General features: G+C 42.3%; 1 protein-coding gene across 2 annotated transcripts in view; it reads left to right on the top strand.

Annotated features, from left to right (window-relative positions):
• The first annotated feature begins 1,443 nt into the window (after positions 1–1,443).
• SLC39A11 (solute carrier family 39 member 11) overlaps positions 1,444–18,481 on the top strand; it is a 358,016-nt gene continuing 340,978 nt past the window's right edge. For both annotated transcript variants that reach the window (XM_081938779.1, XM_081938778.1), the window contains exons 1-3: positions 1,444–1,592; positions 3,415–3,547; positions 5,055–5,093. In XM_081938779.1, the coding sequence (XP_081794905.1) occupies positions 3,440–3,547; positions 5,055–5,093 (147 nt within the window). In that variant the 5' untranslated portion in view covers positions 1,444–1,592; positions 3,415–3,439. The remainder of the gene's footprint in view (positions 1,593–3,414; positions 3,548–5,054; positions 5,094–18,481) is intronic.

The raw sequence follows: 18,481 nt of genomic DNA, 5'->3' as shown, positions 1-18,481 counted from the left end.
TGCGAAGAACTCTTAGTCATATGTGTGAATCTGCAAGCCATTAGTTTTGCAGTCAATTATTATTAAGTAGCCTATTGTCTAATATGGTTGGGAATCTATCCATAGTCTCTTGTGCAATAAAAAAAGATGGTGACACAGACATCTAGGTGAACGCATTGGCATGATGTATGATCACAAAATAGTTGTCCACAGCAATGTTCTGATCATATGCCAGCTGTGCTTTATTTAATCATGGCTTCCTGAAAAAATTACAATTTGCTGATTTTGCATTACAAGTGAAGCCATAGACAATGGTATGCAACCCACAGTGGCTGGAATTGTACAAAAAGCTAAACTGCACATAAGAAACTATATTATAACATGGCATCTTATTTAAATCTAGCTTCTGCATATATCTTTGTTTTCATTTTTTTCTTTTTTGCAATTGAATCATTATGCATCAGACCCTCTGCTTCCAAAAATTAAATACTTTCATATTCAGCAAGATTTTACATGTGAGGGTAATCTTTTATTAAGTCTTTTATTTAAAAAAAACATTAGCAATATCATATTTAATGAATTGCTTTATACTAAGTACATTCCCGAAGATAAGAATTGTTGGGATTCTGAAATGTACTTTTTTATGTAATTATTAAAGATCCTGTCCTTCTTTCAATCAATGGCAATCTAATTCACTCCCCAATTTTTGTATTGTAAAGCCTTTGCAATGCAAACAGAAAACAGTAAGTACTGCTGATGGAAGCAACATACCAAGCAAGAAGCAACAATCTACCCTAAGCTAAAATTCTCACTTATTTTATATTCTGGGTGAGTTTACACAACAACAGTCTTAACTTATGGCACTTTCAAGCCACTAAGTTTATTATGAAACAAGCTTATATGGCTTCTGCTTTTATCATTTATAATCATTTTTTAAAGCCCATATGTAATCACAGCAGTCAATAATAAAAAAAATCAAATATAAATTGGGTAAAATATAATCAAAATAATTATTCCTCATAAAAAGGGCCAATTAAATAGGAGTGTCTTGATTCCCTTCCCAAAGATAGCAAAAGAATCCTATGAAGATATTGGGAAAAATATTTCAAGGTAAGCAATGGGAAAACGTGTCCGAAGACTGAGAAAAGCAGGGGGCAGCAATAACTGAACGGTAGAGTGCCAAAGAAGCTCTAGCCTAAATGAGAATAATTAAAATATTTGAATAATTCTTGGTCGCCCGAGCTCATGGGATGTACAAAACAAGTACAGTTTTTTTAAAGGTCTGCCAGCTGTGATTTTTGTTTGTTTGTTTGTTTGTATTGGTAAATTCGGATAGTCGACGGGAGTCGGAAACCGTATTAATCCCATTACATAGTAATGCATGCATCCAAACAAAGTCTCTTTTTAAGCCACTCGTTTCACTTTTTACAGAATCTATAGGCGTGTACCGCAAAATCTAGCCTGCTATTCCAGGCTGCTTTGCCAATGGCTGAAGCAGAATAGAGGGTGGAGCCACGTCGGTTTGAGAGACACGTGTACAAAGGAACCAGGAAGTGACTGCCGGAATTGGAGTATCCGCTGTATTTTGCAACGTCTGGGTGATCTTATTGAGTGTATGTAATGAATTATTATTTTTAAATAGAATGGGTTATTAACTTTTTTAAAAAAATCCAGGAGGATACATTGAAAACAAACACCCAGGAAGGCAAAATTCTTGCGGTATATTTTAGGAGGTTTTATCTTAAAGAACGAAACAAACCGGGATTAGTACTGGGGGAGAAAAACGATCTAACAATTTTTACTTGTCAAGTTTGGGTCTTCGAATTTTTTACAGATTGATTATTTTAAAAATGGACCGCAAATAGTTTTTTTTTAAAAATATTTTACATTGTGGCAAACCGAACAACCTACTCATTCATTTTGGTGCCTTTCACGTTTTAGGTGGGCTATTCAAATCTTTGCTTTGAATGAAAATGACCCATACAGACGGATTAGATCCAGGGTGATTAAAATAGAAGAAATTGTAATAGTTTGCAAAGGCTAAATTGGCGACGATAAGATTATTATGGAACTTCGTATAGACTGATTAAGTTACAGTAACCTGGAGTTACAGTAACCTGGAGTTGTGCCTCCCCTTCCCCTTCCCCAGGGTTGCAAGTTCTCAGATAAAAATCTAAGCAGGCATCGACTGTAGGAGAAAGACTATTTCTTTTTCCTCTCCATTGTAACGATTCCCTTGTGCAATAACTTCCTTGATGAGAACAATGCTTCACTTGAAAGGAAAAATTAATGCAAGTCAAAAACACAACCCAAAGATTAGGAACTCACCCGATGTGCCTTTCAAACAGTGATATATGAACCAGGCACTTATGGTTGTTCATTAAATATTATTAAAACAGCTCATACTTTAGTAGTGTAATGTGTAAATTCAGCTAGAAGTAAATCTCTCGGTTCATGAAGGACACATGCTTAGAAAGGATCATAACACCATTCCAATTTTATGAGGAATTGAAGGATGAGAGAAATTCTCCAAGGACCCTCCCCAAATGGATTTATAGCTAAACTGTCTTACTCATGATATCTCTTATATTTCCCGTAATCCTCTCTTACAAGAATGGGTAATCTTTTGGGATGGGAATATTTGAAACTTTGAAGGCATGTGGTTATTGCTTTCTTCAAATGGCTGGCATGAGAGGCCTCTTAAAGAGCCATGGTGGTACAATGGTTAGAAGAATGCAGAATTGCAAGCAAATTCTGCTGACTGCCAACTGCCGGCAGTTCGATTCTGACCAGCTCAAGATTAACTCAGCCTTCTCTCCTTCTGAAGTGGGACCCAGATTGTTGGGCCAATATGCTGACTCTGTAAACTGCTTACAGAGGGCTGTAAAGGCAGCATGAAGCGGTATATAAGTCTAAGTGCTATTAATCTTTTCACTAAATGGCTCCTAATGGTAGGTGTGGTCAATCATAAAATAGTAATTGACCAGAAGGCAAACAGATAATGTTGGTTTCCCCCTCCCAACTTCAGTTTACCTGGGAGCCCCCCCCCCCCACCTTCCTGGGCAAGCAGACACACTTCTATTGGAAGCATCATTCTTCTTATTTTTATTTTCTAAAAGTATCTACAAAGCCAAAGTGAGTCCAGAGCGATCTTTTAAATAAGGATGAATTCTGAGGGATAATGGTTTGCTCTAATGTCGGTTATATTTAATTACAAGTATCTAATAATATATGAATAAGCAGGCACTTTATGCAGATATGGTGATCATAGGTAGCATTTTGTCAGTTTCAGGGAAACACTTAAGGAGGAGACACAAATCAAATAACTTTCTAACTATTGACTAATAGACAAAATGTATTTCTGAAACAGAATAATTGATTTTGATTAGCTCAGATTTTAAGTTTTCTACCTAATTTTCCTTTCATGTTTACCAGATCTTCAAACCCAGAATTCCTCATTATGATACTTGGTTATAATCCAGTGTTGCAAGCACTGCTAGGAACTTTACTGACTTGGGGATTGACAGCTGCTGGCTCCGCACTTGTATTTATATTTTCCAGTGGGAAGGTGAGGCCTGAACTTTTTTGGTGCAAATTTCAAAATTAGAGGATGAAAAATGCATTTTCAGCATTAGATATGATAAAATTGTGAATGTGGAGTGTAAGTATGGATGTGATAATCACCATAAAAACTAATTATGGCATGTGGGAGTTATGTGATAGAGCTGGAAAAAGAAATGAGCTTGGTATTAAATTTTTATATCTTTAATTAATATTCTGCAGACATTTAGCTGAGATTGGCTAGAAATGCTTGTCTCTAGCTTTTGCATTTTTAGAAGAGTAAACCAAATTGCTACAGCAGATAAATAGGTCTTTTGATATCATAAATTTGAAAGATTTATTATTACCTGGATTATATTAGAAGAGATCCTTCTAAAACCCTTTGAACATCATATTTATGATATCTAAAACTATATCAACTGTAGCAATTAGATTTTATTTTAAAAGTGTAAATACATAGCTATTGTGATTACCTTTAACCCATGTCTTGACATCTGGAACTAACTTGGAAAGGTTTCAGGAATATGCAGTTGTTGCAAAAGGCAGTTGGCTACGTTCCTAACCAATGAAAGTGGTATGCTAAAATTGAAGGAGAATTTCCCTTTTTTTGTGCTTCTTCTGTTAGCCTGAATTTTGGTGGACAGAAGAATTAACCAGTACGTGTTTACAGCAGCTTTCCCAGTTTCATGCGCTTCAGATATGCTGCTATTACAGCTCTCAGCATTCTCAACCTGCATGGTTGTACTAGATGAATATTTTATGAATTGCAGAGGATATCAAAATGGGGAACAATGACACATTTTGAAGTGTGATGTCTTTATTAAATAGGGATTAGATTTTTAACTCTGTATTGAGTGTCATCTTAGTTTTACAAGAGTCTAACATACACTTACCTGTATTTTTCGGAGTATAAGACGCACCAAGATTTTGAAGAGGCAAATTAAAAAAAAAAAAGTTTTTGCACTCTGCAGACCTTCCAAAAACGGACTGTTTTTTTGCAAAAACCACCCCCTTTTTTCTCAAAAAAAGGGCATGAATAGCCTTTAGGAGGCTTGTAGAGTGCTCCTGGAGGGTGGGGGTAGGGGGCAAAAACGAGCAAAGAACGGCCCGTTTTTTGCTCATTTCTGCCCTCCACAGCCTCCAGGAGCTCTCTGCAAGGCTCCTAAGGGTTATGCACGGCCATTTTGATGAAGGGGCAGGGTTTCGGGAGGCAAAAATGCCGTATTCAGTGTATGAGACGCATCCAGATTTTCAGCCTCTGTTTTGAGGGAAAAATGTACGTCTTATACTCCGAAAAATATGGTAGTGTGTTTTGTGTGTTAGGGTAAGCCATAGTGCTTTTTTTTTGCTTTTCAAAGCAGCTATTGTCTGCAAGCTATGTTTTACAGCTTTGCATGTTGCACGAAGCCAGCAAATTAACATTTACATAAACTATGATTCAACGTCAAATGTGAAATTATATATTGCTGCTGCATACAGTATCATTCTGACCACTTGTAATCTTACATTTGCAGAGACGAATTCTGGATGGGAGTCTAGGCTTTGCTGCAGGGGTATGTAATAACTTGATTTAATTTATAAATTAAAGTTTCTTAAGTTTACTTTGACTTATCTGACTTCCTCATTGTCGATGGTGTTTGATCTGTTGGCATTAGGACTTCTAGCTGAAGTTCCATGAATAATCACTTGTTCTGTTTAGAGTTGGTGGTACCATGTTGCTTATCAACACTCTTTCTCCCCTGCCCCCATAATTGAATAGAGCCAAAGGTTAGGCCCTGCTTGCATTTTTTGGTTGTCAGAAGGCTAAAGGGCAAATGGGTGTTTATATCTTACGTAGTCCAGAAATGAAGCCCACCCATATGAACTAATTCTACTTTGTTGTATTGTTAATAGAATTTTGTAAGTCTGAAAGTACATTTCTCCCCTCTCCCCTCTATAGCCCAAGAAATTAAAGAGGTTCTCTTCTGAGAAAAGGAATGCGGTGGCTCAGTGGCTAGGATGCTGAGCTTGTCGATCATAAAGGTCACCAATTCGGCGGTTCGAATCCCTAGTGCTACGTAACGGAGTGAACTCCCGTTACTTGTCCCAGCTTCTGTCAACCTAGCAGTTTGAAAGCATGTAAAAATGCAAGTAGGAAACTAGGAACCACGTTTGGTGGGAAGGTAACAGCGTTCCGTGCGTCTTTGGCGTTTAGTCATGCCAGCCACATGACCACGGAGATGTCTTCGGACAGCACTGGCTCTTTGGCTTTGAAAAGGAGATGAACACTGCCCCCTAGAGTCAGGAACGACTAGCACATATGTGTGAGGGAACCTTTACCTTTACCTTCTGAGATGTTTGCCATGCCCACATATCTGCTGTGAATTATAGTGGGGCAAAAAAGTATTTAGTCAACCACCAATTGTGCAAGTTCTCCCACTTAAAAAGATGAGAGAGGCCTGTAATTGGCATCATAGGTAGACCTCAACTGTGAGAGACAAAATGTAAAAAAAAAGACCAAACAATCACATTGGCTGATTTGGAAATAATTTATTTGCAAATTATGGTGGAAAATAAGTATTTGGTCACCTACAAACAAGCAAGATTTCTGGCTCTCACAGACCTGTACCTTCTTCTTTAGGAGGCTCCTCTGTCCTGCACTCATTACCTGTATCAATGGCACCCGTTCGAACTTGTCATCAGTATAAAAGACACCTGTCCACAACCTCAAACAGTCACACTCCAAACTCCACTATGGTGAAGACCAAAGAGCTGTCAAAGGACACCAGAAACAAAATTGTAAACCTGCACCAGGCTGGGAAGACTGAACCTGCAATAGGCAAGCAGCTTGGTGTGAACAAATCAATTGTGGGAGCAATAATTAGAAAATGGAAGACATACAAGACCACTGATAATCTCCCTCGATCTGGGGCTCCACGCAAGATCTCACCCCGTGGGCTCAAAATGATCCCAAGAACGGTGAGCAAAAATCCCAGGATCACACGGGGGGACCTAGTGAATGACCTGCAGAGAGCTGGGACCAACGTAACAAAGGCTACCATCAGTAACACACTACGCCGCCAGGGACTCAGATCCTGCAGTGCCAGACGTGTCCCCCTGCTTAAGTCAGTCCATGTCCGGGCCCATCTGAAGTTTGCTAGAGAGCATTTGAATGATCCAGAAGAGGATTGGGAGAATGTCATATGGTCAGATGAAACCAAAATAGAACTGTTTGGTAGAAACACAACTCGTCGTGTTTGGAGGAGAGAGAATGCTGAGTTGCATCCAAAGAACACCATACCTACTGTGAAGCACGGGGGTGGCAACATCATGCTTTGGGGCTGTTTTTCTGCAAAGGGACTAGGACGACGGATCCGTGTACAGGACAGAATGAATGGGGCCATGTATTGTGAGATTTTGAGTGCAAACCTCCTTCCATCAGCAAGGGCATTGAAGATGAAACGTGGCTGGGTCTTTTAACATGACAATGATTCCAAACATACTGCCCGGGCAATAAAGGAGTGGCTTCGTAAGAAGGTCCTGGAGTGGCCTAGCCAGTCTCCAGATCTCAACCCCATAGAAAACCTTTGGAGGGAGTTGAAAGTCCGTGTTGCCCAGCGACAGCCCCAAAACATCACTGCTTTAGAGGAGATCTGCATGGAGGAATGGGCCAACATACCAGCAACAGTGTGTGCCAACCTTGTGAAGACTTACAGAAAACGTTTGACCTCTGTCATTGCCAACAAAGGATATATAACGAAATATTGAGATGAACTTTTGATACTGACCAAATACTTATTTTCCAGCATAATTTGCAAATAAATTATTTCCAAATCAGCCAATGTGATTGTTTGGTCTTTTTTTTAACATTTTGTCTCTCACAGTTGAGGTCTACCTATGATGCCAATTACAGGCCTCTCTCATCTTTTTAAGTGGGAGAACTTGCACAATTGGTGGTTGACTAAATACTTTTTTGCCCCACTGTAAGTGGTCTTTTATCCAACTGTTGCCCTGTTGTGGTTCTCTCCCTTATCTCCTAAGGTGATTCCCACATATCATTACACCTGCCACCCAAAACCCAGCATTGCCTGTTAGCCAACGTTAATCCTTGCCCTGGAAACAGATGGGATATGTCAGCATCCAGATGCTGTGGATAACAGGAAAATGCTACTTGTAATATGGAAATGATTTCTGAGATAAAAGAAATAATTTCCATATTATTTGCGTTTTTATTATGTCTCTGTGACATTTTCAAGAATAGAGTTTGATTTTTAATCTCCATATACATTATCAAAGTCACCAGTTAATATTCCATATGATGTAGCATTTTGGGCCATTTTGGAGATGGAATGGGGGTGGGGTGAAGTTTTTCTATTTTTTTTTTAAAAAGAGCAAAATTTACAGGGAAAAATGGAAAAACGTGACAGTTCTCTTATTAAATGTAAATTTTATGTTTTGGTTTTATAACAAGAATATATAATTGAAGCAGAACATAATGAGATCAGTGAATTTGCAATTCAAAACAGAATGTTGCATCTCTTTTTTCTAGATTTATGAAATGTAGAACTAAATGTTCTATATTTTATTAAGTGATATTTGTATATATAGACAATTCCCAAAATGGAACTGCAGGGTGTTACGTCTAGAGATATTTCATTTTGTAACATGGGAAACAAAGGAATAAAATATTAGTGGGCAGAAGGGGGAATGACATTGTCGTTAACAACTGTAATCACATTTTTAGATTTAGATGTATGCTGGTGGGTGACAGGTACATGTCACAGTTTTTATGGACTAATGAGTTATTTTGTTTATCTAAAATTTATATTTCACGCTTACTTAATATTTATTATCCCATAGATATATCTTTAGAGCTATAAAAATACACGTGGGACTTGGAAGCAAGTATTTCATGTTAATTCCTTAATTGTATGGGTGCATTTGCAAATTGGTCATTATTTACCAGCAGCATTTGTAAATCCACTTCAGTCTCAAAGGGCTTTGGCGAGCACAAAATATCTTAAAGCTAACAAAAACCCATCAAAAACACCCTCTCTCTAATTCAGACAAGTTGGATAGTAAAAACTGTGTTCATTACTCTTTGGACAGTAAGAAATTGGCTGTGCTAGATGTAAGAGAATGCTTGAAATCTGTGCTAAGGCAATATTAGGGCTACTCGGTGATCACAAAAAAATAATAATAATAGAGAATGTTTGGAATTCCAGGTAAGTGTTACAAAAATGGAAGTTGTGTGTGTCTGTGTGTATGTGGGAGGGGGGAGACGAAGAGGGAATGGTATGATAATAAAATCCTGATATCTGTAGAGTTGTCTCAAGAGAAAATAATGGAGGATGATATGGATATTCACATTTGACTGCACCTCCTGTAATAATTGGAGGTAGAACTGGACTCATGGCATGAAGAAAAAAAAGCCCTTGCTAGATGAATTTAATAGTCATCAGTGTATAGGAAACTGATTATCTACAGTTTCACTCATTAAAAAAATAGAAAATGTTCTGTGAAACACCACTTAGTGTCACAAATGACAGTTGGGCATGTTTGACGCATTTCAATTGTGTTGCTTAATGTATTTGAAAATACAAGGATTGTTGCCAAGCTGCCAGTTCAGGTTATTGTTTGGGAAATATATTAATTTCTCATCCAATATTTTTCAGCCAATAGTTTAATGCCACCCAAATGCTCTGTAAACAACTAGGTGGAGCCGGCTGTAGTACAGAAGTTGACCATCCGGGAAGTGAGTCAACAAAACGTATTTCCAAGCTCTTCTCTTTATTCGGTTTTTATTCTCTTTCTTCTTGAAATGTGTGTCTTTCTTCAAGCATATTCCAGCAACAAGAAAGTACAGGTGGTCCTCAGCTTACAGCCACAATTAAGCCCATTATTAAGTGAGACAGTTAAGTGAATTTTGTCCCATTTTACAATCTTTCTTGGCATAGTTGTTAAATGAGTCACTATAGTTGTTAAGTTAGTAAAACGGTTGTTAAGTGAATTTGGCTTCTACATTGACTTCTCAGAAGGTTGCAAAAGGTGAGCACATGATCCAGGGATACAGCAACCGTCATAAATATGAGTCAGTTGCCAAGCATCTGAATTTTGATCACATGACTAAGGGGATGCTGCAATGGTTGTAAGTCACTTTTTTCAATGCTGTTATAATTTTAGTCACTAAATAAACTGTTGTAAGTCAAGGACTACCTGTATTGTGATTCTAAGTATTGCAAAAAAAATGCTATTAAAAGCAATATATAATATTTTATATAACTAACATAAAAAGTAAATAACAAAATTAGAATCTGGTTGCTATTATTTAGTCTTCTCTAGAGATGAAATGCTATTTCTGAAAGATAGGAATTTATCTTTGTGGATATAGATATTGACAAAGAGAAGCAACTGTCAAAACAGTCCTTGGGCTTATTAAATCTAAGTGCAAAGATTAAAACAAATCTGAATCAATTCCAGCAAAAATATGTAGTTTTGTGAATCCTGCTTGTGTTACTCCATTCTTGTGTTTATTTGCTTTTCTGAATAGATAGTAGATGTTCTTTGGTGTATCACTAGGCCCTGGGTAACCTGATGACATCCTTGAATGCCTTTGGAAAGGAGTAATGATTGTAGGGACGTGGTGGCTCAGTGGCTAAGATGCTGATCAGAAAGGTCGGCAGTTTGGTCGTTTGAATCCCTAGCGCTGCGTAACAGAGTGAACTCCCATTACTTGTCCCAGCTTCTGCCAATCTAGCAGTTCAAAAGCACGTTAAAAATGCAAGTAGAAAAATAGGAACCACCTTTGGTGGGAAGGTAACAGCATTCCATGCGCCTTTGGTCTTTAGTCATGCCGGCCACATGACCTTGGATATGTCTTCGGACAGCGCTGGCTCTTCGGCTTTGAAACAGAGATGAGCACTGCCTCCTAGAGTCGGGAATGACTAGCACATATGTGCCAGGGGAACCTTTACCTTTAATGATTAGAAAGTTGTCCCTTGGTTGTGTTTCTTGGCACCATCACATTTGGTTAGTGGATGGCATCTTTCCTTGTTCTTCTCATGGCAGATGCTTTGGGAAAGCATCTTTTCAAGGCTTTGGAGGCTGCTAACTGATGAATCCAACAAGAATATGGATTCTAAGACAAGGGCATCTTTGTATTCCTTGCTCAGATATGCCTAACTAATCTTTTTTGTCATTTTGTGTAACAGTGTGAAGCTTAAATACTGCAAATGTGTTGTCTTTTTGACAGAAGTCTGTGTGTTTGCTTCAAGAGAACATTCACTGAAATGCCAGGGATGTTTGCAGCTGGGAGCTTTAAAACTAGATGATTGCAACAGAAAGCAACTTCTTTTAAAGTCTTGATAATGGTTGATTCAATTAACAAATCACTTGCAAAGATAGGCAGCCATACACATTAAATGAATGAATGAGTTTTCCTGATTGGAGAAATGGTGTGGAAGTGAAAGACTTCAGGTCAAGATGCACCTTTGAGTCCTCAAATCTTTTTTCCCAGTGAGCACACTATGAATTTTGAATGCTTCCACAAAGGGAGGGGCTGTTCCATCTCCAAATGGCTGTCATGGTCAAATGTAAAACATTAAGCCAAGCCGGGGACATTATCCTCAAGGACATTAAGGGCAGACTATCCCATGTTGGGAACTCTATATTTCAGGTATTACAGAATTGTGAGAAAATGTTCTTCTCAATTAGGAATACTTTCATATCCACGAACTTGGTCCCAGCGCCTGAGGAAAAGATGAAGATTTCAAAGCTTTCTGGAAGACTAAGTTGAGGCTGTTTAGCTCTGTTATGCTGTTTTATGGAACAGACACCATAACGTAATGATGATTGAATGGCTACAGAAGTCACATAATTATGATTAATGTATCTACAACTGCTCCAGAAGGAGGATTAGAGCTGAGACCATATTCTGATACTTGGGTTTTAAGGAATTTTTTGTATTTGGCAATGGTGAGTCTTTAGCGATTACACTTACATGGGAAGCAGGGAAGACAGACCCCTCAGAGTACAAATTATTTCTTTTGGAAAAGTTTGCAAGCCCCCTTCCCCCAGATTCTACCATAACCTCTTGGTGGTTCAAAATGAAAATGCAAGTCAAAACAATAAATTATATAATTACAATTGTGGAGGTTACAATTAACAAAATGAGAGCAACAATCATAGCCAAAAAGACTGATTTAGAGTGAGGGGTAAGGAGTGGGGAAACAAATCAGACTGGGACCCATTCACTCTTTTCACTTAAAATTGCTACAAAGAAGCTAATTCTAAGCCCCCTGGGATGTAGTAGCTTCAGGAGAGCTTAGAAAAAGTAAAGGGACATTAATTACAGAGAGAAACGAAACTGGAGACATGCTGAAGGTTTTTTCTCTAATGTATGAGTTGTGTGTTTGAAAGAGAAAAAATAAGAATTGGAGATGAGAGAGAAGGAATGATAAATTAGAAGATAACCTTCTCTTCGTTCAATCCTTCTAATCAAGGGCATATACTTTCCTTTTATACAGTTCTTCTAATAAAGGGCATGTACTAACCCAATTTTGCAGCTCAACTCTGCAGTCTTAAGTACCAAAGAAATACCATGTTTCCCCGAAAATAAAACAGGGTCTTATTTTCTTTTGACCCCCGAAATAAGTACTTGGTCTTATTTTTGGGGAAGTCTTATTATTTTTGAGGTGCAGGAGGCGGCGAGCGTGTTCACCTCATGGTTGCAGCTGTTTTGCAATATTTTAAGGGAGCTTACCATATTTTTCGGAGTATAAGACGCACCCTTTTCCCTCAAAAAAGAGGCTGAAACTCTGGGTACATCTTATACACTCAATACAGCATTTTTTGCCTTCTGCAACCCCGCCCCCTTCACCAAAAGGGCCGTGCATAGCCTCTAGGAAGCTTTTAGAGAGCTGGGGGCTGGGGAGGGCAGAAATGAGCATAAAACAGCCCGTTTTTTGCTCAGTTTTTCCCTCCCAGTCCCCAGGAGCACTCTATAAGCTTCCTGAAGGTTATCCATGCCCTTTTTTTAAACGAAAAACGGCACTGTTTTTGTGAAAAACAGGCCATTTTTTGCTCGTTTTTGCCCCCCCGACTCCTCCAGGAGCACTCTGCAACCTCCCTAAAGGTTATTCATGCCTTTTTGGGGGTAAAAAACAGGCCCGTTTTTGCGAAAAATGGGCCATGTTTGGGAGGTTTGCAAAGTGCAAAAACTTTTATTTTTGTTTTCCTCTTCAAAACCTTGCTGCATCTTATACTCCGGTGCGTCTTATACTCCAAAAATATGGTATTTTCGGGGGAGGGCTTATTTTAGCGCCTGCGCTCAAAAGCCCGATTGGGCTTATTATCTGGGGAGATCTTATTTTCAGGGAAACAGGGTATGAATACAGTTTCCTTTTTTCTCTCTGTTTCTCTCTCTCTGTTTCTCTCTCTCTGTTCTCTCTCTCTCTCTCTCTCTCTCTCTCTCTCTCTCTCTCTCTCTCTCTCTCTCTCTCTCTCTCTCTCTCTCTCTCTCTCTCTCTCTCTCTTCTTTCTCTTTCTGCCCCCTCCCCTCCCCTCTCAAAAAACTCCACACCTTTAAATGCTGCATTAACATTGTGGGTAAAAAATTGAAAACCTCAGTTCCATAATTCAATACAGTCTTCGTTTCCTCCACAATGTTAAGATTGGTCCACAGCCACTGGGAAACTGCCAATTCCTGTTCTGAAGGCTTGGAAATTCCAGAGCCTTTCATTCCAGTTATACATAACCACAAATAATACATGGAAAAGAAACATTGGCAAAATGTGGGATGCCTTGCTTGTCAAATTGCCCTGTCACATTCCTTATCCTCACTTTTGAGCAGCAGTCTCTTGTTCAGGCTTTGCAACTGTATTCTCTCCTCAAAAGAGTAGGATGAGGCAAAGCAATGATAGAGATGGGCTTTGGCAAAGGGATAAGGCTACTTCAGAAGTCTCTGGGCTGGATGGATCAATCCTGGGCTGGACAATTTACCACATTCCTGCTCTTAGAAGCCCAGGTACAACATCAAATTATATTTTAGGGTTGATGTATGCATTCGGTTAGGCACTGTGGGAGCACATGGATTGATCTAGCATAGGGGTGGGGTGGGGGTTGGCCTTCTTTACTAGCCTAGGCAAGTTATTAATCTAGAAGCTAAAAGCAAGATTAATAGTATGGATTTTGGAGTATAGTTAACTTTGACTTTCACTGTTTGGTCCCTGTTTGCCGTACAGCCATCTGGGTCCTTCCACAGATTAAGTATTGCTGCTTTCATTTGGTTTGTGTCAGACTAGGGCAGTGAGGGCAAATCTTTTGGGCCCAGTGTGTCAAGAATTAAGAAAATGTCTCATTTGACTCTGCCAGCATGTCAGCCCCCACCCCCCCTTCCGAACAAAAGAGAAATAATTGTCTCTATCCCCTTTCCCCATCTAGGCCATACTGCACAGAGCAGTGACACTTGGCAGCAACACTGAAGCTCGGCCTGAAGTAGAGACCTGAGCCTCAACTTCCATCCCTAGTGTCACTTTTACCACCAAAAAGGCTACCTCATGGTGTTCCCAAAGGTGCAATTGTCCCTTTGCCCCCTGCATTTCCCAGGATCTGCCATATGAGGTGGTGCTATATGCCACATACCCTCAAGCATTATTCTCTTTTAGTTTTATTTTGCTTATTTATTAAATTTTTACATTACCCCCTCTCCCCTATAAGGTGACTCTTTCTGTTGGCAGGCCCCTGGGGCCTATTTTAGGTGCTCCAGGTCACATGCTCTTCCGTGGCTTCTGCAGTCTCTGAAAACCACACAAAACAGTGTCCTGTCTTCACGCAATTTTTGGCTGGCTCCCGAGGCCATGTGAGAAAACACACACCACTTGCATGTGATCGCCATACCTCCTAAAAATCATACAAGAACAGGGAGGGCTTTCAAAAATAGTTGCTGGGTCCTGGGGAACACTAGCATATTACACAAAATGACATGATGTGTCACCTTTGACATGTGTATTGTAGGTTATCCATCATTGCCCTAGGGATAGTCATGTGTTCCAGCTTGAAGGCATTGCTATACTACCGTATTTTTCAGAGTTTAAGACGCACCGGAGTATTACACGCACCAAAATTTTGAAGAGACAAATTTTAAAAAAGGTTTTTGAACTCTGCACACCTCCCCAAAATGGCCCATTTTTTATGAAAATGGGCCCTTTTTTTCAAAAAAGGGTATGAATAGCCTTTAGGAGGCTTGTAGAGTTTTCGTGAGGGGCGCCCCCCCCGAAAAACAAGCAAAAAATGGCTCATTTTTCACAAAAACGGGCCTTTTTTTGTAAAAAAAAAGGGGGGGCATGCATAGCCTTTAGGAGGCCCGTTTTTTTCTCATTTCTGCCCTCCCCAGCCCCTAGGAGCACTCTATAAACCTCCTAAAGGCTATGCATGGCCATTTTGGTGAAGGGGGCATAGTTTTGGGAGGCAAAAAAATGCTGTATTAAGTGTATAAGATGCACCCAGATTTTCAGCCTCTTTTTTTGAGGGAAAAAGGTGTGTCTTATACTCCAAGAAATATAGTACTTTATCAAATTTGTTTGTTGTCCACCTCCCTTGGAAGCGACACTGAACAACTTGGGCAAGCTACATTAAAAGCAGTAAAGCCATAAAAGAAAAATATTTCTAAAGACAATAAAAAACAGAATTACAATCCAAAGTTACAGTTAAAAGATAGGAAAGGAGGGAGCAGTATGCATGTGGTGTGGGGGGAGAAGGAAAACTGGGATTGTTACTTTATTACCCACTTTTTTCTCAAAAAACAATTTTTATTTATTTATTTTATTTATTTTATTAAATTTATAGACTGCCCCCTCTCCCCAAAGGGACTCGGGGCGGTGTACAGACACCAGATTAAAACCTAGTATAAAATAGATACACTTAAAAACCAATTAAACAGTAGAGCTGTACAGGGTAATAAAAGTTAAAAATCAGCTTAAAACAACCCCAAAAATTTAAAAGTACAGAATTGAGGGACTAGATCAGGATTAGGCCAGGCCCACTAAACTAAACAGGTGGGCCTTGAGCATCTTATGGAAGGAGCGGAGATCAGTGGTTGTTCTGATGTCACGGGGGAGGTCATTCCAGAGGGTCGGGCCCATCACAGAGAAGGCCCTACTCCTGGGCGCTGCCCGCTGGCACTGCCTCGTGGACGGCACCCGGAGGAGCCCCTCTCTGTGAGAGCGGATCGGTCGAAGGGATGTATGGGGCAGGATACGATCCCGCAAGTACCTTGGTCCTGTGCCATGGAGCGCTTTAAAGATGATAACCAGTACCTTGAAACGTACCCGAAAAGCCACAGGTAGCCAGTGTAGCCCGCGCAGGAGAGGTGTTACGCGGGAGTACCTAGGGACTCCCGCAACAACCCGCGCGGCCACATTCTGGACCAGCTGCAGCCTTCGAGTGCATCTCAAGGGGAGCCCCATGTAGAGAGCATTACAGTAGTCCAGCCGAGACGTCACAAGTGCATGGGTGACTGTGTGGAGGGCATTCCGGTCTAATAGGGGACGCAATTGGTGCACCAGGCGAACCTGGTGAAATGCCCCCCTTGCCACGGCCGTCACTTGGTCATCCATTGACAGCCGGGCATCTAGGAGGACGCCCAAATTGCGAACCCGATCCATGGGGGCCAGCTGTTCGCCCCCAATGGCCAGTGATGGACATAGCTGGTTGAACCGGGGTGCTGGAAGCCACAGCCACTCCGTCTTGGACGGGTTGATCCTGAGTCTGTTACCTCCCATCCAGATCCGCACGGCTTCTAGACACCGGGACATCACTTCGACGGCATCGTTGGGGTGGTTCGGGGTAGAGATGTACAGCTGGGTGTCGTCAGCGTACAGGTGGTAGTCTACCCCAAATCCACGGATGATCTCGCCCAGCGGCTTCATATATATGTTGAACAGGAGAGGTGAGAGGACCGGAAGCCGGAGTGGCTCACAAGTGAGCGGCCTCAGGGTCGACCTCTGCCCCCCTGTCAACACACATTGCGCTTGGCCAGAGAGGTAGGAGGAGAACCACCGCAAAACGGTGCCCCTCACCCCCAGCCCCTCCAGACGACGCAATAGGATACCATGGTCGATGGTATTGAAAGCCGCCGAGAGTCGTGGGGAGGGGTGGGTGCGAGGACCGAACAAAATCTCGTAGTCGGTTGGGAGACCGTGGCTGTTGGACACGCCTGGTCGCTTGTACCAACCCCCGCAGCCTAGGTGGCCAGGACCTACAGAGCCAGGGCCTGAGGCTGATGCTCTGCAATGCAAGGTCCGTTGTTAACAAGCCCCCCCTCATTAATGAGTTGATCTCAGAGGGGGAGCCGGACCTTGCAGGGATAACGGAGACCTGGTTGGGCCACGAGGGTGGTTTGCCCCTCGTGGAGATGTGCCCGCCAGGTTACCGTGCATTTCATCAGCCGCGAGCCCTGGGTAAGGGTGGCAGGGTGGCGGTAATTATACGGGAGAGTCTGGAACCGAGGGAGTTCACTGTGCCACAGATCTCTGGGTGTGAGTCCCTTGGTGTGAAATGGGGCCCAGGGAGGCAGTTGGGCTTGCTGATTGTATACTTGGCTCCTCGCTATGCATCAGCAGCCCTGCCTGAGCTCCTCGAGCTGATCGCGGAGATGGCAGTTGATACCCCCAAACTTGTGGTTATGGGGGATTTCAACCTGCCGTCGACGGGCGAAGCATCCGAGGTGGCTCGGGAGTTCATGGCTTCCATGACAGCCATGGACCTGACCCAATTAATTCAGGGCCTCACACACGAAGGTGGGCACACACTGGACCTTGTTTTTGTCTCTGGACAGTGGACGAGTGATCTGGGAATAGGGGATCTAGTTATTACACCCCTGTCATGATCAGACCACTCATCTCTCCGGCTCGACTTCCCCGGCACTACCCCCCACCACGGGGAGGTGGAACCTGATTGTCCCAGATGGTTCCGCCCCAGGCGACTGATGGAACCGGATAGGTTCCAGACGGAGCTTGGGCCACTTCCTGTAGCCCTGACCCGCTCCCGGACGGAGGACCTAGTGGCCGCTTGGAATAGAGCGGCTGCTTGGGCCTTGGACCGGGTAGCGCATTGCGGCCTCTCCTACGGCAATGAACCACCCTGGCTCCTTGGTTTACCGAGGAGCTGGGGGTGATGAAACGCCACAAGAGACGCCTAGAAAGCAGGTGGAGGTCCTCACGCTCCAAATCTGACCGAACACAGGTAAGAGCCTATTTACGGACCTATCTTGTGGCACTGAGAGCGGGCAAACGTAGACACTGTGCCGCTCTTATTGCGTCCGCGGATAACCGCCCTGCCGCCCTGTTTCGGGTGACCCGCTCCCTCTTATCACAGAGGCCGCGGGAAGCCCCTTTGCAGGGTAGAGCAGAGGAGTTTGGGGAATATCTGCAGGACAAAATCGCTCAGATCCGGAGTGGATGGGCCCCCTTCAGTGGACCAGGGGAGACGTCGGAAGCAAGTCTTGAGACACCACGCTGGGAGGGGTTTGACTCTGTTGCCCCCGAGGATTTGGACAGGTTACGTGGGCGACTGCGAGCCACCTCATGTTTACTGGACCCGTGTCCCTCCTGGCTTGTACTGGCATCCTGGGAGGTTACACGAGGCTGGCTCCTGGGTCTGGTGAACGCTTCACTTGAGGAGGGGTCCTTGCCGGCCGCCTTGAAAGAGTCGGTGGTGAGGCCCCTGCTCAAGAGGCCTTCCCTGGATCCGGAGGAGCTAGCTAATTACCGTCCCATCTCCAACCTTCCCTTTTTAGTGAAGGTTGTAGAGAGTGTGGTGGCACAACAGTTCCCACGTCACCTGGAGGAAGCAGACTATCTAGACCCGCGCCAGTCCGGCTTTCGACCCGGTCACAGCATGGAGACGGCCTTGGTCGCGTTGGTAGATGATCTCTGGAGGGCCAGAGATAGGGGTTGTTCCTCTA

The sequence above is a fragment of the Natrix helvetica genome (genome assembly GCF_964273705.1).
Source record: "Natrix helvetica genome assembly, chromosome: 1".
Taxonomy (NCBI): domain Eukaryota; kingdom Metazoa; phylum Chordata; class Lepidosauria; order Squamata; family Natricidae; genus Natrix; species Natrix helvetica.
The sequence above is the reverse complement of the archived record's forward strand: the minus strand, read 5'-3'. Positions and strand labels throughout refer to the sequence as shown.